Source organism: Notolabrus celidotus, chromosome 4 (genome assembly GCF_009762535.1).
Source record: "Notolabrus celidotus isolate fNotCel1 chromosome 4, fNotCel1.pri, whole genome shotgun sequence".
NCBI classification, from domain to species: Eukaryota; Metazoa; Chordata; class Actinopteri; order Labriformes; family Labridae; genus Notolabrus; species Notolabrus celidotus.
Genome location: NC_048275.1, coordinates 15022721 through 15045828, shown reverse-complemented (window position 1 = coordinate 15045828; position 23108 = coordinate 15022721). Strand labels below are relative to the sequence as shown.

The 23108-nt window shown below is 39.7% G+C and overlaps 1 protein-coding gene across 1 annotated transcript in view; it reads left to right on the top strand.

Moving 5' to 3' along the window:
- LOC117811887 (VPS10 domain-containing receptor SorCS1-like) overlaps positions 1-21987 on the top strand; it is a 76835-nt gene extending 54848 nt beyond the window's left edge. Inside the window, exons 20-27 of the mRNA XM_034682383.1 lie at positions 1240-1373; positions 1478-1601; positions 3795-3907; positions 7587-7721; positions 12889-12988; positions 13410-13518; positions 16240-16394; positions 19955-21987. Of these exons, the coding sequence (XP_034538274.1) occupies positions 1240-1373; positions 1478-1601; positions 3795-3907; positions 7587-7721; positions 12889-12988; positions 13410-13518; positions 16240-16394; positions 19955-20013 (929 nt within the window). The 3' untranslated portion in view covers positions 20014-21987. The remainder of the gene's footprint in view (positions 1-1239; positions 1374-1477; positions 1602-3794; positions 3908-7586; positions 7722-12888; positions 12989-13409; positions 13519-16239; positions 16395-19954) is intronic.
- Positions 21988-23108: the final 1121 nt, after the last annotated feature.

Sequence of the window (23108 nt, the reverse complement as noted above, 5' to 3'; positions counted from 1 at the left end):
TCAAGGGAAAAGCATACAGAGTACACTCTGTGGTGCTCTTTCAAATGAGAAAATGCAAAAAAAAAGACTCTACTAAAGATGTCGTTCCAGTGAAGAAAAACCATAGTGTCCTCTTGGCTGACTTTATTTTAGTGGAGAAAACTGAAAGAACTAAACTTTAGATTGGTATTGTCAGAGAAAACTTTCGAAGTTGCCCCTCCTGAGGAGAAATCCAGATAAAGTGTCTTCCTGGTTGCCCCTTCAGTGGAGAAAATGTGTCCTCTTGGATGACCATTAAGTGTAGGACACTTGATGGAGTTTTTCTTAAGGTGACTGTCTAGTGGAGAAAATGAGATAAAGTATCTAATAGGACACAATCAAAAAAAGTATTAAGTTGAACTTATTTGGTGCCAGTCCTTTTACCTTTATTTATTACAGAGTTATATTCAATAGTGACAGTGCTTCACAAAGACAGGGAAAATCAAACAGGTCATAAAATTAAAGGCCAAAGTCATTCTTCAGAAATAAAAACTTAAAAGAACTCATAAAGACATTTCTCTTGAACGAGTTCAATTGAAGAGATAATTAAAATTCAGGTAATAACAGGAGAGGCTTAGAATAAAGGTACGGTTCAAGAAGATCACTGTATCAACTGATGATCTGGTCTCCTCGAGGAGATCGTTCCAGAGTTTTGGAGCCCTCACAATAAATGCTCTGTCCCCTTTAGGCCTCTTCAAAACAAAACACAGTTAAATTCAGGCTTACCTGTGTGCTAGAAATGGGTTTGCTCTTTTATGTCTCTCCTTTGTCTAAAGTTGTAGAAAAAAGAGACAACAAGAATGCGAAACCCCCTGGCAAATATGCTCACAAATCTCTTATTAAATCTCTTCAAATTGGCTCATTAAAGCGAGACCCACCCTAAGTTTTGAGTGTGACTCACTCTGTGTTGGCCCCAGAGACTGCTATTTGTCTTCTCTTTATTGACAGAAAAGATCAGCGGTGGCCACTTTCAATTGAGCTCATTATAATGGATACCAAATGTGACATTTTCAGAACATCCACAGATACTTGTCAAACCACTCCTGCAGTGCTATCAACCCCCTCTGTTTACAAACTCAGTGTGTGCCAGACGGTCACTGTTGGGCCAAAAATATCACTGTATACGTGGCTCCAGATGGAATTCTGAGCATTATTTTAAGCAGTATGTGGCCTTTTTTTAAGAAAATGTGAAGATGTTGTTTTTGTGATTTCTCTCTAAAGGTCAACTTGAGCAGGTTCAGCTCTTGGCCCCGTCAGTGGTCGTCAAGAACAAAGCAGTGAACCTCACGACAGTGTTACGCCCGAGCAATGTGGGAACAGTCACCTATTACTGGTGGTTTGGTAACAAAACAGAGGCAAGCCTTACTTTCTCATTCTCCACCATGCTGCCTTGTAACTGAATGACTCAGTAGATTCACACATCACGGTTCATCTCTCTCTCTCTGTCTCTGTCTTTTAGCCTATGGTGACCCTGGATGGAGCGATGTCTTTCACTTTCTCTGCAGTGGGGAGTCACACTGTTGTTGTTCAGGCTGCAGTGGGAAATGCTGTCCATCAGGATCAGATGACCGTCGCAGTTTATGGTGAGCTGCACATTGTATTCACTTACACGGCATCAAAACAGGATAATAACATATAGATCATGTAGTCAAACCAAGCGGCAACCTCCGGTCTAAAAATATGAGTCCAATGCGGAAGGGCTAAAAACTGTAGTTCATCGAGGATCCGCTTGAGGCTGGCTCCGGAAGTACCAGAATCCACATACACACCAATTCAAAAAAGCAGATCTTTACAGCAGAAATAAACATGTTTACAGCCTGGTTCAAAAGACGAGTGTAGTCCGGATAGCTCATTTCTAAATCGGCACACACTGCACAGGGGCAAACTTTTTTCTAACGCGGCAATTTTGAAGATATTTAGATTACGAGTCTTCCATTGAGAGGCCCAGCTGACTTGATTGACAGGCGGGAACACTGTAGCTGTTGACTAGGAGGCTCAAAGCCCGCCTCTTTACGTCCCAATCGCTCGACAGCAGCAATATGGCTGCCGCTGACAATTGGCCTCAAAACAGCGTTTCATGGGGCACTGGTGGCCTAGCAGTCTAAGCGCCCCACATACAGAGGCTGTAGTCCTCGTCGCAGGGGTCGCCGGTTCCATTCCCAGCCGGTTGACCATTTCCTGCATGTCTCCCCCCGCTCTCTACTCTCTTCAGTTGTCCTATCAAGTAAAGGCAAAAAGGCCAAAAATATAACAGCGCTTCAGAAACAGATGGGTGACGTTGTGGATACTACGTCCATATTTTATACAGTCTATGAGTCAAACATGACTGTTTTTACTGAGAGTGGAGCAGTACTTTGAAATCCATAATACTTTTTGTTGATCAGCACTTTGGAACTAAAGAAAAATAACCTAGATGTACTTGTTTTACTTTCTGGAGCTTTTGCAGTCTGAATCAGTGGGTGGAGTTAATTTGTTTCCATCTTGATAATAATAAAATAACAAAATATTTTGGCCCCGATAAGATAAAGTGCAGTTTCTGCAGTGAGAGGAGTCTTCTCTTCCTATTTTTCTCTTAAGGCAGGAAGCATTCTGCACACCAATAGAATCTATCTGCTTTTTTTTTACCCTGTCATCCAATCAGATTAGTTTAGAGGCACACCTTCTTTGTGTGACAGCAAGTTAACTGTTGCATAGAAACAAACAACCATGGAGGAAAAAAATGATTTCTGTCGGTATGAATTCACCAACCAAATTAATGGTGATGTGACCAGCAAACAGCAGGTCTCAAGGTGGATTTGTGCGTATTCTCTGGTTTGAGGTATGTGTTTAAGGACAGCTGTTGCCTAGCAAGCTGCTCTTTCTTGAAGTTGTGGGCTTTGAAAATGAAAATGAAAAATGATCTGCTTTGTACCTTGCTGTTTTTAACAAGTTTAAATGGTTTTGTTGAAGGAGGCTCAAGCTGCGACTTTCATGGTGAATAGGGATCCTTCATTCTGGAGGCTTTAGTGTGGTTATGTTCTCATCATAGACTAGTCCTGTAGTACAAGGTCACTGAGCTCATTAAGGAGTTCAAGCTACACTGAAGCATTCACAAAAGGCACACATTACACGATATGTGGTGTACAGGGTGTCATGGAGAGATCAAGGGGATGATGAAGACTAGAGTCAACACTAAATCAGCAGATTATTATTGAATTTGTTTAAATTCTTTCCAAATACTTCAAGAAATTAGATCAATACAAAATATAAGTTTTATATCTTTTGGGCTTCTCTTTGATGTAGATAAAAGAGTTCATCTCTCTTGAATATTAATGCATTTCATAGCTGCCTATAGTGCAAAATCAATATCATACTGTGAAATGAACAGAGTTAAGATTTAAGCAGTAGATAATAGTGGAAAATGATGTTAGAGGGACTCAAATATATATGCAAGAAAGCACTTTTGCATTGTACATCGCCAAGGTAGAGAAGAAATCTCTTAATTCAGTCTGTACATCTTTTTGAGGGTGTAATATATTTGATGCAGCTGCTTTAAAATGATCAGCTGAAGTAAAAAAATGTAATGAAAGTCTGCAAACAATGAGAGAGAAAGAAGTCCAGTCATGTTCCTCAATTTTAATTTGGCAATCACACACTACCATTCCAGCCAAGCCTCCATATTTTCTGGTGAAGCACTCTTTGCAGGTGGCCTTAAAAGAGTTGAGTGAGGTGTCTGGTTATTCTGTTGAACAGCAGAGGCACAATATGTCTGAGTAAGAGTTCTTCCTGTGTTTCAGATTATTTTCGATCCCAGGTTTTGGCCTTTTCTTCTAATCTGGATGAGATGAACCCAGGGGTGTCTGAGTGGAGGGAAGACATCGGCAGAGTGGTGAAGAGCTGTGCAGTTCAGGTCAGTATGAAGAAGAGTGTGACGCTGTTTAAAGACTCTAGAAGACCTCTCTTAGCTTCTGACAATTAGCAGCTGAGGAAAACTCAAGTGTCTGCCTAAAGCCTGGCACACTGAAAGATTTTCAAAACCTTAACGGATTTTAAAAAATGTGAGAGACCTCACACATGATGACAAATAATGACAGATTTAACAGTTTTGTTCTTATAGTTTGTGGAGTGCAACGATATGGTCAACTAGGGGAGCACGTTGTTATCGGCACATTATCAGCAGATATTGGCTTTAAAATGAACTAGCGGATATCGGCCAACATGCTGATATCAGCCGATATAATTAACTGATAAAATAATGGGCTGCTGCACACATGTTGCACACATGTTTTAAGTTAGATTTGAATCTAAGCAGCAATCTGTAAGGTACATGTAGCTGACTAATTTAGGCACATTTGCTGTCAAGGAGTAAACCATTTGACTTAATTTGGGTTAAATTGCTGTATAGTTGCACTTTTCACATGTTCCCTGTGAACAGAGGTTAGGTTTACTTACAATTTCAAATATGAAATTGGCCAAATTTGCACTGGTTGTGGGTTTTGTTATGATTGTCTCAGGGAGAGCATCATCCAAGTTTTAAGCTGCATCTTTTTGTATAAATTTTGTTTGAAAGCTATTGTCATGAATAAATATGCAGTATTAAGTATTTTTCTTATTTTTCACAAGAAATGAATATTACACAACAAATGTGATAAGAGTATCACCATGATACCGAACGCTAATTCCAATACAGAAGAGAATTGATGATCTCTGCAATTAGGTGTGCCAAAAAAAAAAATCGATATTGGTAATCAGCTAAATGAGTTGTAAAATATCGGCACATCAGATATCGGCAAAAAATCCAATATCGTGCATCTCTATGGTCAACCCAGCACAACACACACTAACAGAAGCCAGAGTCCTGACTCTCAAAACTGGAAATCTCAAAAAATCTCTTGCAGTCAAACGTGACTTCAGAGTAAATAAACATGACGGAATAAATGCTGATAAGCTATCTGGTACATCCATTGTGGTAGAACAACTCCTCTCCTTGTCACTCTGATTGAGGTATGTTTTACAGGACAGTTGTGTAAACATGTTGTTGCCAAATTCAACAAGTTGATTTACAATCTCAAATCCTTACACTCCCGATTGTATTCCAAGCAGTTGGGGGGAAAGTAAAAAATCACTCTTAACACACCTCACACCACAGGAAATCTGGCAAGGTAATCTAAAGAGCTGTCACATAACCGGGCCTTTCATGACTTTGTCCAAAGGGGGGGAATTGGGCTCAGCTGGATCATCTTGTGGTGTTTTTCTTGCTTTAGTGAGCCTGTGAGATTTCCATTATTGGTTAAACTACACGTGAAATGTATGCATGTGCTTTTCTACTGAGTGCTGCACTTCACTTCTTGCAGTGTTTTTGACCTCCCCTGCTGTGTAATTAGCTGTTAACCTCTACACGCTGACACGCCTCATCACCCACCATCATTATTACCAGTCCAAGCTTTGAACTGAACTTGTCAAAACACTGAAGGCCATTAAGGGACAGATGCCATTTGCACTCTAAAGAGCTGAATGCCATCGCCAGAGGACCAAAACCTTCAGTGAAGAGAGACTAACTGTGCTCAAGTGTGTCGAGTTTTCCCTCTCAGATACTATGCAGATGTTAAAAAACAGAAAAGAAGAAAAAAGCAGCAGTGTAGCAGACATAAGCGGAGGAGAGTCACCCACAACAGTAATCACGATCTGCAGTTATTCTTTAAATAGGGTACAGGGCACAGTCAGCATGCACGTACACAGGCAGAGGCAAGTCCCCCCCCCCCCTCTCTCGCTTTCTCTCTCTTTCTCTCTCTTTTACTCTCTACTTCTCTCCACATCACAGATCCCGTCAATCATTTTCCAGTCACTTGCGTCAGACGTTAAAGCCCCCCTGCTACCAAGGTTATTGTCATTAATGAGTTCATCAAAAAGCTAGCATGTGAGTGTAAGTTAAAACGAAAAAACAGGCCTTAAAAGAATATAACTTTTAGTTAAAACTCCTTCATTATCATCTATTAAAATATATTTCATACATTTGCAGAGTATTTTAGGTGGATATTAGATTTATCTTTCTGTTTATCTTTCACCAGCAGATGGCGACACTTGACATCACGGGTCTTTATGTCCAAAGTGTCCTTTCATATGGGGCGCTGGTGGCCTAGCGGCACATACAGAGGCTGCAGTCCTTGTCGCAGGGGTCGCCAGTTCGATTCCCGGGCGTGACCATCTCATGCATGTCTTCCCATGCTCTCTATTCCCCACATTTCCTGTCTCTCTTCGTCTGTCCTATCAAATAAAGAAACTTAAAAAAAACAAACAAAGAAAACAAAAACAAAGTGTCCTTTCATAGACTGCATAAAATTTGGAGGTACTCTCGGTGACGTCAGCCATTGGTTTCTACAGACATTGGAGGCCCAACAAAGCAGCTACGTTTATACATTTTAGCCATTACATAACAGATGCACTATGAAAAAAATCTAACCCCTGAATATTGAGTGTGCACAAATAAACGAGCCAAATAACCAAAACAGTTTTGTGAACCAGGCTGCAAATATGTTTAGTTTTAGTTTCATTGTTTTTTTATTTTTACATGAGACCTAATGGGGATGTCGCGGCTTTTGAAGATTACCTCCAGTGGACACTAGAGGAACTGCAGTTTTGTGCACTTTCTCATTAGCTTAAATTTTCAACATTGGAGGTTGCCACTTGGTTCTTTTCTAGCATCATGGTCAGCTGCAGTGAAAGCCCTCAGAAAAACCTATATCTAACACAACGTTGAATAAAAATGTATCTCTTGCTGGTTTTGTACTCTATATGTCTAAGTCATGCATGTGTTCATCCTGCCTTATATAGGCTGTTCCTGCAATCTTGTCAATCACATCACCTGATGACAGGAGTGACAGACATATATAATAAATATATAGAAATAACCAGTCCTATTTCTGATGGTCTTGTTTGCTTCCTTTAGAAATCCCTGTCAGTTTTATAACCAGACCAAAACTCCTTACTGGAGCTTTAACTAAAACTAAGCTGTTTTGAAAAAAATGTTCAGCTAAACCATAACTCTGTGTAACACATTCACTCATCTATTCAAGAGAAGGTTTAAGTACAGTTAGATACCCCAATGCTTTGACTTGTATGGCTGAGATTATTGCACTCAGGTTTTGAGAACACTCACCAGAATTAAAGAGCATAATATTCCAAGATGAAATATTTACTCAGCTACACCAGGTTATGTAAAAGACCTGGATACTGAGCTCTATATATATCCTACGGTAACCCTCAGTATGAAACATTCACTTTGACCTTCTGTCTTGTCAGATATTACCTCGGTTTACACCAGAAAACTGACAACAGACCTCTGGTTACGGCACTACTGCACTAAAAGCCCTGGCCTTTACCAAAGACTGTCAAATTGAACTTGCATGTTTCAGTGTATCCATGCATTACATCCTGACAGTGACTGCTGCTGAGGCTAATGAAATGTGAAGCAGAAAGGCAACAAAATTTACTCATTAATACATACGACTCAGGATCTTTTTCGCAGTATCACCTCCAACAGTGTGCACTAAAGAACCTTTTTAATGAGCTGTTGTTGTTTTGTATTAAAGGTCACAGGAATCAGTGAGGATCAGCTCCTGGTCACTGTGCTTCCAGGTGTGCCAACCACAGCAGAGATTTTCATTGTGCCTGAGAAGAGGGCGAGACATGGAGCCATGGATGAAAAGTGGGCGCACCTGGATCAGGTACGGCCTTGTCACATCACTTTAACAGGCCCTGGCAGATGCTCAGTGTGGGTTTTTTTTTCCTTTCATGATAATTAAAGCAGCACAAAGGAAAGCTGAGGAAGTCAAAGACTGTCTCCAGAGAGAACCTCCCTGGAGAATATGTCCTTTACTTTAATACAACAGTGCTGGGTTATTTGTTCAAGCTTTATTGTTGTGTTTTTAAGAGAACATGTTTAAACATTTCTTTCACCTGAAGGTTAAACCTTGTGTTGCATTTCTATTGTTTTAAATATTTTCAACTTAGTGAGTGGATTGGCAGGAAAACAGATTCTTCGTTTACTAGGATATAAAATAACATCTTATCAGCACAAAGTCCATTTAATAAGAGGTATACTGTACATATTGCTCTATTGTAGTCTTTTCTCCTCACAATAATTTTCATAGAAAGCAGTTCTTTTGTCCTGAACTGGAGGTTTCGCCTGCAGCAGTTTGCGTAATAGCTCTCTTGCTCCCAGCCAAAATTATCCTGTACCAAGAGTTCATCCAAAATCCCACCCTGATATAAAATAACAACTTCTGTTCCAGATATTTCCATCATCCTCTCTGCTATCTCTCCCCAATGTGAAAAGTTGAAGGACGAATCCAGTAATCCCTTTGTTTAAAAACGGAAACTTTTGGAAATCTGTCAGTCAGCATTTATCAATGCAATCCCCCTCGGTGCTCTCTGAGTACTTTTTACATTTTTGAGTTGAGATGATTATTGTTATATATATTTCCAAGCCAAATTGAAGAGTTTCACAAAGCAGTCCTGCAGTCCTGCAAAGGTGACAGTGTTATTGAGTGTGCACAAGTTATCATTTGGTACACACAAGTTATTATCTTGTGCACCCAAGTTAGACAATAAGTTGTTTGGGAAGCTGTTGTTCACTCTTCTTTTGTCATGTGTGATGAAACAGCCGTGAACATTCACCTTTGGGTCTCTATGTTTGTTCTGATAACAACAGAAGCATATTAGGTCCCTTTTCTTAGTAGTAGTAATAAGCTGATGAAAATACTTGAACACAGAAGGCACTAATTAAGCTTACTGTTGGCTAACGTTGCTACACCATGGAGATAAATTGGTATAATTGGAGATTAGTTGGGATCTAGCTCGCAAAGCATCACATGGTGAGTAGAAAGTCCTCCACAACAAACCCATGCAATCAAAAAGGTGTTTTATATTAAATACCACGGCTCATCAAACATACTACAAGGATAAAAAAACACTTTCACACGTTCACAAAGAAAACTGACTTAATCAAACGTAGTTAATTAGAGAAAATTATATATAAACACAATGACACTCTCCTCAACTCTGCCCAGCAGAGGGCATTTATGTTACACACAAAACAGCAGTCTCAGCGTTACACTCTCTAAAGTACATTACAAAAAGCATTCACACATCCAAGAAGCTAATTAAGAGGAAATTATGACATTTAATGAGAAATAATGGGCATTGATGGTGAGTGGAACCATTAGCAGAGGTTAGTAACTTGTGCACACATGATAAGAACTTGTGCGTACATAGTGAAAATGATCACCTTATGGGACTTCAGTGGCTTGTTAGGGTTAATGTGGAAGAGGGACTATTTTTTCCAGGAACAGATGTTATAGGTGAGATCTAATCAGCACAAAATCCATTTTTGGAGTATTTTACATTCTCTTCAAATATTATAGTTTTGTAATCTGTTTCACAGAAAGAGTCTTCTTGTCTTTAGCAGAGGATTTGCTAAATCGCTGATTTAAAAAACTTTTATTCTGGATACTTCCGTCATCTTTTGTGCAATCTCTTTTTTCATGAAACAGTTAAAAGACAAATCCAAGAAGCTCTTTGTTTAAAAATGAAACATCTCTCTCTATTATCTTTATTCAAACTCGAAAACCATTGAGAGCAAGCCCTCATTTACAATGACGACGAGCATATAAAATAAACATTAAAATGCATGACAAGCAAATAAAAGATGTAACCCTAAAAGAATGATGATCAATTAAAAACAGACAGCGATTAAAAGTAATGTTACAACCATTGAAATAATATTACACAAAGTCAGTTAAAACAGGTACAATCAGAGGTTAAAATTGTTAAAACTAATGATTTAAAATGATTAAAAGAAACCAGTGCACTCATTTTTAAAGTGCTTTGAAGTGAGTTCCATGCAGATGGTGCAAAAACTCAAAAGGCAGATCTACCCAGCTCAGAATGAACACTGGGAACCTGGAGAGTGAGCCAATCAGTTGGTGTGTTTTGCTCCAGAGGACCAAACTAGCATTGAAGATAAGAATGATGGTAACATCCTAACAAGCGCTTTATAAATAAACAGGTAAAAATGCAAATCACGCCTTTCAGCCAGAGAAGACCAACCCACCTTTTGTAAAGTATGCAATGATGAGTGCTGTAACTATCACCAGTAATAAAATGCAATTCAGAGTGAAAAATGGCATCAAGTGGCTTTAATGTAGAGGCTGAAGCATGCCTGTAAAGTAAAGTGGACATGGACATGTACTTATATAGCGCCTTTCTAGTCTTTCTGACCACTCAAAGCGTTCTTACACTACTTGTCACATTCACCCATTCATACCCATTCACTCACTGATGGTAGAGGCTGCTATGTTGTGAGGGACCATCAGTGTTAGCTAATCTCATTCGTTCACATTCACACACCTCTGAACAACAGAGGGAGCAATTTGGGGTTCAGTGGACACTTTGACATGTGACTGCTGGGGCTGGGATCGAACCGCCAACCTTCTGATTGATAGACGACCGACTCTACCCACTGAGCCACAGCCGCCCAAGTAAAGCTTTAGAACTATGTGTTCAGTTGTATAATCATGAGATTATTGTCTTTTGTCTTTAATCTTATGTTTCAATGATCAACATGTTGACCAAATGAGCTGGAGATATTCTGCATAGTTTGTTTTACTGAAGAGTTCTTTCAGAATAAGTTTTCATTCCAGCTGTTGCTTTGAGAGTTCACCCCATAATAAAAACACACAGAGTAGATACTTGACTTTACTACTTAACTGATTAGTTTCCTGGTCCTCTATGTTGATTTTTATAATCTAGTTAAATGTGTAACCTTTTCTTCACAGCCATTGGCTTCCATGCATATCATTGCAGTATGAAAATCAACTTGCCGAGACTTTAAACTTTGTTTTGGTGTGGCAATACATCACAATGAGCATTATGTCTGTGTCTATTCTTGTCAGAGTTACATTATCGTTGCATGGTATCACCGTTTTAAGGGCTGGATTGCACTTCATTGCCATGCAACAGTAAGGTTAACTTTGACAAAAATAAATGCAGACATGATGCTCATGGTGATGGATTACCCAAGTCGACCAAGTTTAACGTCTGTGCAAATGTATTTTCATACCGCAGTGAAATGAATGGACACCACGGGCTGCACGGTAGGCAGGAGAAACACTATGTTATTCCCTGGAAAAGGTCAGCAGTAATGAGGGGAGGACATTTTTTGTTGTAATTGGGATAAAATATACAACTCTGGTGTGGTTTAAAATGAAAACAGAGGTATGTGTTCAATAGCTGCATTGTTATTAGCATGCAGGCACACAGCAGCTATCCTATCTTATAGAGCTCTATAACATATTGATTTCATTTAGTCTCTAGATCACAGAATAGAAAATCTTTGATTCCCTATGGAGTCATTCAATCAAAGAACTGTATCTATGGATTTATAAGAGTTTAATCAAACATCACAAACTTAAATTGAGTTCTTCTGCCAACAAACAAAGCATCAATTGAATTCATTGTGCAGGCCAAGGCTTCAAACAATGGAACAAAGCAGCTTTATTGTCTTAGTGTGAGGCTTTTTCTTAGATATGCACTTTAGAATGTGATGCTCCCTGCAGAGTAATGCATAGAATTAACACTAGAGGGCAATGTCTTCCCATGTAAAAGCCTTAAAACTGTGCACATCAGAGAAATTATATTCACTGAGCATCTCAGTACACGTTATGGACTCCATGCCACCTTTAAGAAGTTAACAGACTGTCATAAACCTTCAAGCTACTTCGGTGTTCTATTTCCTACAGCAAAACAAGACTCCTTATATTTTAGAGAGTTATAGAAAGCTATTAGAAAAAAACAGTAACACAGAGCTCCTTTTAAAACCTCTGGCTAAACAAGCTCATTTATTCATCATAACGGATAGGGCCACAACGTATCCCGAGTAAACATCATTTTGCTGGCTCGCAGTCAGTCTTGAACTAAGTTAATAGGTATTTAATTACATTGATGCATCATATAATTGGCACCATGGAGAAAGGAGGCAAACTGGGGCATGCGGCCTGGATTGGGAATTAAAGAGATGTATTTATCTAAAGCCTGTCTGATTACCTGGCAGAACCTCACAGACAATAGGGTAATAAATCTTCAGTTCACTGTTCTCATCTCCAGTGAATGACTTGCAGCACTGCTGCATTAAGTCAGCGTGTGCCCACACACACACACACATGCATGTGCTGAGTGTGTGTGAAGCAGCTTATTAAAATGTGTAATAGATTTACTGACCCTGATATGCCACTAGAACAAAAAGTAATTATTCATACTGTGTAGAGCAGTCTAATTTTAACCAATGGAAAGATTTTAGAAAGAGCGAGATGGAATTAGTGAGGCATGGCTAAGGACTCAAATGGGCTCTGGGAAGGCATTTTGGTCTCTTGTTAAATGACTGCTTCATCTAGGTGTGAAAAGCAGCGGAACTTAAGGGAGAAAAATTAAAACAGCAATTTGGTGATTTTAGAACATGGTTTAATTTCTAAAAGCTTTGCCTAAGTGAACTTTTAAACCTCTTCTATAAAATAAGTACATCCAGAATGAAAAAAGGGAAAAAAATCCTGATTTTGATGGAAGCAGCTACAGATTTTTTTCCTTCAAAAGCCACTGGCTCCCTCTTTACCTGATATGGTTACCAGTGCTCTTAAAAGCAGGCTGGGGTTTCGGAGCAGCAGGTTTGGTTTTCCGTGTCATATCAGCGTTTGCTCCTCTTTAGACGGAAGCAAAAATTCTGATTCATAATTCAGGCTGCGGTATGAAATGACTTAGGCTAAAATATTGATGACTATGGAATATTGCTGTGCAGCCACCGCTAACAGTCCCCGTCTGCTCTGTCACTCCTCCTCACAGCTTTCCCAGGTTCTGCTAAGTGCTTTGAACCAAGACCTCATCCAGTTCACACTCAAGCCAGGGGTGCTGGTGAACGTGTACGCCACGCAGCTGTCTCCAGGTGAGCCTGTTGCTTCTGACAAACACACCTACCTGGACAAATGGGGCTCCATTAAAACCTGTTTTTTTGCTTCTAAGTTTGAAGATGAAGTTGTCTGATGATTCTAGAAAATATAAAACCCTTCAAATGTTTTATTGTTTGTTTTTAGTATACATGCTCAGGGCTCCCTGGAGAGCCATCCTGATTGTGATTGGATCATCCCTGATATAGAGAACTAAACCATAAAATGTTGATTGGACGTTGACTTTCTCATGACATTTTTCTTGAATATTTGCAGTAAAAATGACACAGCAATTATTCTCCATTGTCATTTAATAGGATTGTCACACAATTTGCATTATTGCAAAATAAGAAAAACACATTTGTCCTCATTTAGTTTTGATGTGCACTCTGTTTTTCTTTCCTTCTTTCTCCTTCAAAGCTCCTCTTGTGGACAGCAGCGACAGCAGCCACAGCAGCACAGCAGTCATCATGCTGGTGTCAGTCGTACTGATGGGCTTGGCAGTCTTTGTGGTATATAAATTCAAAAGGTAGAGTGTACTAGACGTAAGATATTACACAGGCAGTGTTGTAGTCAAGTCACCAAACCTCAAGTTTTAGATCAATCCGAGTCTTCCGTGTTCAAAGAATAAGCAGTATACCCGAAGTCTCAGCCGAGTCCTTGTTACTAATTTATTATTCATCATACTGTTTAACTCTAAGCTAATGACCTTATGAATCTCAGCTGACTATGCGGGACCTTTTGGATGTGTAGAAAACACATTTCATTCATTAACATTAGATTGTGACCGATCCTGTCAACATGTCTGGAGATTCAGAATATCAGGGAAACCATCACGTCCCTCTTAATGGGGAAACACACTCATTGTCTCTGCTGTGATTAGATCACTAGAGGCGTCCAATTAACTAAAAAAATACCTGCTACCCACCCACTGTTCATCAGTATTTTAACTAACATAACATCTTGGAGCCAGGGGTTAACATAAACTGCTAGCGTAAACGTTAGCTTGCTAACAGGAACGTAATCAACAGTTTGGTAAGCTAGCTTTAGCATCCCACTTACTTTTCCGGGTTCTTCCTGGACAGATGTCTGTGAAAGTTTGAGGTTGTCCCCGTCTTCTTCCTGAAAGTTCTATTACATACTGAACATGTTTCACTCATAGACTGTATAAAATATGGACGTAGGAAACGTGACGTCACCCATCTGTTTCTGAAGCGCTGTTTTGAGGCCAATCGGCGGCGGCAGCCATATTGCTGCTGTCGAGTGATTGTGACGTAAATAGGCGGAGTATTAGCCTCCTAGCCAACAGCTACAGTGTTCCCGCCTGTTGATCAAGTCAGCTGTGCCTCTCATTGGAAGATTCGTAATCTCAATATCTTCGAAATTGCTGCTTTAGAAAAAAATTGAACCCCCCGTACAGTGTGTGCCAATCGAGAAATGAGCTATCCAGACTACACTCATCTTTTGTACCAGGCTGTAAACATGTTTATTTCTGCTGTAACGATCGTCTTTTTTGAATTGGTGTGTATGTGGTTTCCGGTACTTCCGGAGCCAGCCTCAAGCGGATCCTCTGGGAACTGCAGTTTTTAGCACTTCTGCATGGCACTCATATTAGACCGGAGGTTGCCGCTTGGGGTTAACATAAGCTGCTAGCACTACCTTTAGCTTGCTAACAGGAACATAATCAACCGTTTAGTAGGCTAGCTTTAGCATCCCACTTACTTTTCCGGGTTCTTCCTGGACAGATGTCTGTGAAAGTTTGAGGTTGTCCTCGTCTTCTTCCTGGAGGTTCTATTACATACTGAACATGTTTCACTGCTCTTGCAGGATTTTGCTCTAAAATCTTTGGGAGCAAAACACACGGTTTGTGACGTCTCTTTGGGTATCCTGACTGGAACTGTTGCTGAGCAGGAACCTGTTCAATTATCTGTGGCTCATTAGAAACAACCAAACAATAAAAGTGTTTATTTATTAAAAAGTCAGCATTCTCCTCTCCATCTTGAGTCCAAATGCAGTCAATGACCAAGTCTGAGTCATCGAATTATCCCCTTGGGGATGAATGAAGTACATTCTATTGTTTTTTATTCTATTCTATCAATGCCCGAGTCCAAGTCAAGTTAAGAGTCATGAAAATCATGACTCGAGTCAGACTGAAGTCCAAGTCCTGGACTTGAGTACCACAACACTGTACAGAGGCACATTTGAGACAAAGGGAAACTGTTTGAATAAATGTGTAATAATGAATCTTCTCATTTTCATACTCACATCGTTGCAGATATCCATGATAATATAAATGTTATTGCTGTTTCATTTAAATGTGTTTGTGTTGCATAATGGCCCTGTTTAGAGCCGGCCCCATTATGTGCAGGCGAGCACCTCACTGCTGAACTCTTAAAACTTTCCACAGGAATCCAGCTTCCATTTATCTCTGAGTTATGGACACTGGCGACACAATAATAGCTGGAGGAATAAGACAATTCCCCTCTGTCTCAATCTGCAGAATATTACAGGGAATGACAGTCTAATCAATTCTCCCACGGAGCTGAATGGGTGTCAGAGTCCTGCAGTTATCAATATTCATCTATCTGACAATGTGAGGCTTGACCTTTCGGAAATGCTAAACACAGCCATCCAAGGTGAGGCATACTCTGCAGAATGGCAGGAAAGGTTGAGGTGATAAGTCGTGAGACAACATATATTATACAGTGAGGGACATACAGTAAATAGCATCCAGTGCTGCAGGTAATCCCATGCCAATCACAGGGGGGTGGCTTGCTTTCTGTGTTTGCTAAATTTTTACTCATTATAAAGTAAAACATAGCTTAACTCTAACTTTTGGGATGTAATTACTACATTAAGAAATCAAGTTTGGGATCCTAAAGCTGCCTCAAATGTCACATCACCAGCTGCTGCACAGAATCACGAGGGGAGGATCTGAAATTAGAAATGCAAGATGTTAGTTTTAAGTAGAATTGCGGGTGCATCTGAAGGGGATGAAAAATTGATTGAAAACTGAGGTGAACAATATGAAAGTGAGAGAGCAATGCCCAGTGGAACGCAAAATGCCCTAGTTTCAAGCTTTCAAGCAATCCTCTCCCATCTTTAGCAGTTAAAAATAGTGTGTGACACATTATGCATAGTGGAAGCATTAGTGAAACAGACCTGATGGCAGCTTTCCATTAACTTGCCATTTTTAAAACCCCTTTTTTTCTTTATGTTTTTTTTTCTTCCTTCTTTATTCGGCCTACAGGAAGATTCCCGGCATCAACACATACACGGCGGAGCAGCCTGACAAAGAACAAGAGGTCATCCCGACAGTGACCTCGATCGCAGTCCCAAATCCTGAGGGGGACAAGCTGACCTCACTGGATCATGTGGATGTACAGCTGGACTCCAAAAGCCGAGGTATTAACGCTTCTTCCTCTAGGATACGGTTATTATTCCTCCAGCATTCAGGGTTCATTCACATTGTTATTTTGAGACTCTTTTGTTTGACAATGAAAATCTGTTCTTGATGTGCTCTTGTATTCTGTCAGAGTAATCACACAGTCAGTGGTAACAGCTTTTAAAGCAACAAACAGGAGAAACAAAATGTTTGTGTGCTGCTCAAAATGACTACAGAATTACTTGGGTTGATAAAACACTTCCTCACATAATCCTTAATCTACTTGAGGGCTTAGAAAGAACGGTAGACAGGAGCCTTTTCCATTTCCATAGACACAATGTTAATTACATTTAGTGGTTTTGACTGGCAGTACTTTTATTATAGATCTATCTCTGAGATTTATGGGATTTTATTAAAATAACTTCAGAACACACTATTTAATTATCATGGAGGTATTTCTTAACAGAACATGGCATGAGTCCGAATCCATGTACTGACATGATAGCTACTAAATACTCAAACTGTGTGCACTGCATACAGCAAACTAACTTGTCTGTATGGCGAGTATGCTGCTTACAACACACCAGTGCACTTCCTGTCTGCGTCACACAACTTCATCAGTCACAATCAGGTCTGAGTTACGATGACTAAGCTAGCTTGCTCTTTGGGCCGTATAAAGAATTTAACAACAATATTCAAACATTTCTTACTTAAATAGCTATGTATTTATTTCAATATATTACATTTGTATTGTACATGTTGCTGGCAGGCGAGATCAGCTATTCTAGTTTGAAGAATTGTGATGTATTTTGGGGCGCTTGATTATGAATAGTGAGCTTCCATCTCTTACTTAAAAATTCAGGCCGATCTAGTACACATTTATCTAGTATACATACAGAGTTGCATACAGAAGTACTCAACTCTAAAAAGTGACACCATACTTGACCCCATTCACACGTAGAATGTGGACATTTTTGAAAACAGGGTTTTTTCACTGTGTTTTGGTCTTACCTCCCAATGTAAATAGAGTTTTTAGTCACTGAAACGTAGGTTTTCAAAAATGCCTTCCTAGGAGACGTTTTTTAAAAACTCCATTTGGTCTGTAATCAACAGCACAAACTGAAGTTTTGGGAAACACTGACCTCACAACCTAAACATGCAAGTAGCAATTGTTGTTCATATCTTCTCCAAGATGGCAGGCTACAGGTCAAGTAGATTGCATTCCTATTATCTACTCGACCTGTTTGGATCGCATATACTGTAAGTTTTAGGTGTACACCATAGACCAGCCCTATTCAATTAGTGGGCCACATGCAGCCTGAAAGCAACCCTGTAGCGGCCTAAAAGCAACTGCAGAGTGATTGTGACTCAGGTCCGGCAAGAAAAACATCTTTTACTAACACTGAAAAGTGCTTCTCTTTTATTGTGTTTATGTTGCAATATATAGTTCATAAAGCTCACCTCCTTCATTATAACAGATCAAACATGAGTCAAACTTGAAAATTAAAACTTTTTTTTTTTTAAATCACATAAACTTTTCTCAAACATGCTTTCTATGACATCAGTTAGTTCTTATCTATTGAATTATGTGATAATGTTCATTTTTTGTGCAATTTTAGTTGAATTAGTCATTTGATTGACAGCTCTGCAAACAAATGCAGCTCTTGCAGTGTTCTGTTCCAGATTAGCAAAGAGGAGGAGAAACAGCAAGATAAAATGTATCAACCACTAACATAAGAGTCATTGAACCCTCCATAGCCATGAGTGTCTGCTTCCAATCAACACAAAATCTGTTCTGCTGTGAGATCCTTCCTGTTTTATTGATGAGTTAAGTGTTCGGTTAGCAGAAGGGGTGAGATGTCAGTCTTGCAGCTGCACCAGCCAAGTTGCTTCTGAAAATGCCTTTGGCTCCACCAGTGCAAAATGTCAATCAAGGCAGTATTTTGGCTTCACTACTCACAATGGGAGGAGATGGAGGCGCTGTCCATATTAATATACAGTCAATGTTTTACACAGGGGAGGACAAAATGAAACTCACTTTTACCTTTGAAAAAATGACAATGTCTTTGGGTTTAACATTGATGGAAACATTTGGGATGATTTCAGTTCACTCAATAGTAAAATATTTACTAAATGGTAAGATGTTTTTAGACAACTGAATGCAACAGAGTTATACGTTTCTCCTTTTAGAACTCCTTTTAGTTCTCACAGCCGGTATGAGGTATGATCACATTACACTTCCATCATTTCATTATCTTCAATTGGGGCCCATTCTCCTGTAAACATAATTAATGCAAGGATGCTCTACCTCTTTTTTTTTCTCCTGCCAGCTCTGGCAGACTCTCAGGGAGGAGTTTACTTTTGGGGAACTTTTCTTCACTAATTTGCAGAAACACAGTGCCGGACTGTGTTTGGAAATGTAGTCATTTTTCTTGTTAATTAGTACAGCAGAATGAGTTGGCTTTCCTCATACTAAACATTTAGGTTAGCCAAAAACTTGGAGGAAGCCTGGGAGATAAGAGAAAGAAGCCCTGTAACCAGGATCAACTTTCAGCCTCAAGCATTTCATTTTTTTTTTCTGCTTCGTGCTGTACAACGTGTTTGAAGTTTTGCACCTTAACATTTATTATTTGAAAGCTGATCCAGATGCTGATCCTGATATATAGTTGGTTCTTGGCTGGTTGTTTGATGACATGTAAATAAAAACTAGCTTGCTCAATTTTCCATCCACTTACTCTGCTCTAAAAGATAGCTAACAGCAACATGGCCCTCAAAAAACAACCACAGTTTGCTGATTGCTCTGAAAAGGCTCATTACCCGACAAAACTGTGTCAACACATCCTCTTATGGAGGCCAGCTTGACTGAACAGAGTGCTAATGTGGCCATACCTCCGACCAAAGCGTTGTGGAATATTTCAAATCCAATTCTGTGGTTACATTTTAGATTTCACTTCGACAGAATTCCCAGAAATTGATTTACCACAACCTCAGTGCATTAAACCAAAGTAATCTGCAGAGTGTGTCACAAATGTGAAGTTTTGCTTTTATAATTGTGTGAATTGTCCCTTTAGTGCAGCAGAGGAAGTGGTGACAGTATATCAAACCTATTTTGTCAAATAAAAACAAGAAAAAGAGTCTCGCTGACAGGGAAGAGACACCACATATTCACTTTATTTTAAGTGCCCCTGTTGCTCTCCCTCTCTGAGTATTATCAGACGAGTTGCCAGGATACAGTTGTTATTATGTGCTGTATATTTATCCATTTGCCATTCCGGGTTTGACACAGCAAGGTATTAGTATTCAAAGGTAAGTGAAGCACAATCAAGTGCCAGCCAAAGTGATGAGAATGTCGAGGTGAATTATTTGACCCAATAAAATAATTAGTGCATCAGGAAAGTAGCGGAGTGGTGAAAGCATTTTCATCAAGAAATATCTATGAGGTTCCAGTTGATTTACCTCCAGCCGCGACTAAACAATCGACCCATCCCAGATAAATGTGTTTGCCTGCAAAAATACACCCGTATGCAAATAGCAACATAAAATTCCCTCTCTGTCTGTTTCCTTTCTTCTCCCTTGCCAGGCTACCTGCCATCTCACACAGACATCAAGCTCTCTGATGAAGCGCCCCATGTGTTTTAATGTTGGGAGTCTATGACCGACTCGAAAGCAATACATCTTCTTTGGCAGTTACTTCCAGCAAGCTATGAAACCACGGTCACAATGAATGGTCTCGAGTGTTTTGCTACCCATGCATGGATGGACCAGTTCACACTGTGCTGCCTAATCCCTCTGAGGAGATTGTACAGATTTCTACTCGCTTCTTGGAAAAAAAAAAGGGACACTTTTTGACTGAAAATACTTGTATTTTTGCAAGGACATTGATCTTTTTATGTAAATAATGTACATCCATAATGGAGGACGTAAAAGTTATTTGTCTCAGCTGGTTACAGCTGCATCTGCTCAAATATGAAAATATCAAGCGGCAGAAACGGACATTATGTATGATATTATCTCTAAATATGCTCCTGTTTCTGTTCTTTGGGCCTGTGTTTGTGAAGTTTACTTTGTTTAACTCTGTGGAAACAGCTTATCTGAGCAAGACAGTGAGGGAAGCAGATTCATTAAGCTCTGTACAATCAGTAAATCTTATCACCACGTTTGCATCAAATGAAAGCTTGCAATATCCAGGAGATGAGGGAGGGCTCCTAGTCCCAGATCTGTGTATTCCATCACGCCTGCCGCTCAAAATGTTATACATGTCGTACAAAAATAAGAAGAGAAAATGAAAGTGGATGTATTGGATAGGTATATACAGACGTCATTTCTGTGCAGGAGACTCAAATGAGCCTATGTATGACTTTGGAATCAACTTTATAATTGTTGATCATACCCTCATTTTATAAGCTGTGCTTCTGGATTGTTGTTGCCACATCTCATTTTTTATTTTTGAGCAACTGTCCATCAGACTGTTGAATGCAATGACTTTTAAACTTGTGCATCATATCTGTGTTGCTGGGAGCGTTTGTTGTACATTCTGGTTTCTAAAAAGTGAGTCTCATTTACATTTTCTGAAGAAGCCAAGCGTTAAAGGAGTAAAGTTTGGCTGTAATGCAGTAAAAAAATGGTCAGATCTGCATTTTAATTCATTATTTATGAAGATTTATTAACCTTTTTTTGTCTTAATAGCATCATAAATTCAAAAGACTTGTGCTCTTTGGTTTAAAATGCTGCTCATATTGTTGTTTTTCATCCAGCTGATCTCACTGTGAAAGAGGAAAGTACAACAGCTCTGAACTACACCAAGTTTCAATTGATTTCTTTTTATAGGTCAGAAAAACAACCTTGTATTTATTTTTTTATTCATTCCGGACTGTTTATCTGCCATGATGACACCAGCATCTCCACACGGCATTCCCTGAGTTTACAGCGATGCAGAGGATCCTGCAGTCTGTTCGAGGTTTGCCCCCAAGGACTCGGCGGACAAAAGGCTGCGGATTTGTTCATCTCCTTGGCTGCGAGGGACACGGAGATAGAGAAGACGTATCTGCTGTCAACAAGGCTCAGCCTACGCGCAGAGCTTTGGTCAGCTGCTGTCTCTTTGGGATAAGTACTGAAGTTCTTCTTCATCAAACTTTTCTTTTTAAGTGTTGTCAGCATCATATGTCAGAAAGACAAATTGACTAGAGGCCTCTCCATACTTCTTCCCTTCCAGTCCTGCGAACGAGCCTGAAGCATAAATAAACTCGCTCTCGTCATCAGGTGAACGCTGTCTCTCTCTCTCTCTGCACCAAACATCGGAGGAGTTTTATTTTGTGCTTGTTATGTATTGAACAAAGTTTCTGTTAAATCCCAATATTCAACCTGTGAATACGATTGTGAACATATTTGCATGATGTATTTTTTTCCTCTTTTAAGATACTTGAAATTTGTCTTTATTAGGAAAAAAAAATGAAATGGTAGAAACGTGAGCTTTGGTACTTCTTTGGTTTCTCTGAAGCTAGAGAACTCATTCATTACAAGTGACGTGATTATTCAGTGGGTTGTTTCTGTGTCTTTCATTTGATCTTGCAGAGGTAACCATGGTTGCAGAATAAAGCAGAAACACAACATTAATGCAGCGTGGTTGGTTTGTAAACTCATTTGTAAAATCAAAAAAAGCAGATTTCTGGCTGTTTTTCAGTCTGTTAAAATCAATGTCTCTGAAAGCTGCTTTTACTTTTGTTTGGGTTGATTTAGTCAATCAACAGACTCCATAAAGGGAGAAATTACACTACTCTGACTCAGATAGCTAGATTTGATCGACAGCTATTCTCTCCCTTTGACGAATTAGTTTTTTTTTCCTCTTTGTCTCTAACAAGTGTTGCTTAGCATGCTAGAAGTTTCACTGCAGCTATTTGCATGATACAACGGGGGCCCAGCGGCAGGACAATGAGAAGTAGCCTGGAGTGATTCTAATGGGCTGGTTTCTTGGCTCTCCCACTGAGCAACAATTTAATTACCCCCCTCTCCAGGAAATCAACACACACGCACACAATCAGGGAAGATTTTCCCAGTCTGGGCAGCACCTTGAATGAAAAATGTCCCACAACAATAACCCACAGCAATATTGTGTTAGCCACAGTGTGAAATTGATGAGCATGTTTCCTTTCATTGAGTGCTACATTACGGTGTCTGGCTGCAGCGAATCATCCATTAGTGATTGTCACCGTTCAATTTGATTGTGCGCCGCTGAACATCCCAGGGCAGTTAGAGAAAGGCCTTGGTGTTAATTCAGACTGAGAGCAGGAGCGAGAGTAAGACTCTCGGGGCGTTGATGGCTGCTGAAGTGATGAAGATTGGTGTGCGATATGGAGCTGTTGAAGTGGCAAACAAAATGCAAAACAGAGGAACAAGGGCATTGATGCCACAGATTTGTATTTGAAGAGTTGTTTCAGCCAATCAGCTGTACAGTCCTGTCCTCCAACCTTGCTGTCTGTTTGTCTTTTTAATGTGCACAGCTTTTATGCCTTCATGCTTGTGGTAGACTGAGCAGGAGGCACTATGAATTTTGGCCACACTGTTTGTGCCAGTCTTAGTGATGATATCTTTTCATCCTCTTGTGGGACTTTCCTCAAATTTGGTACAAACCTACTTAATGGACTGAAGAAGAAAAGGTTGGAATTTGGTTGCCACAGGTTAAAAGACAAAGTTACTGTGACCACATCAATCTGGTCTTTGGCCATACATTTTTGCCA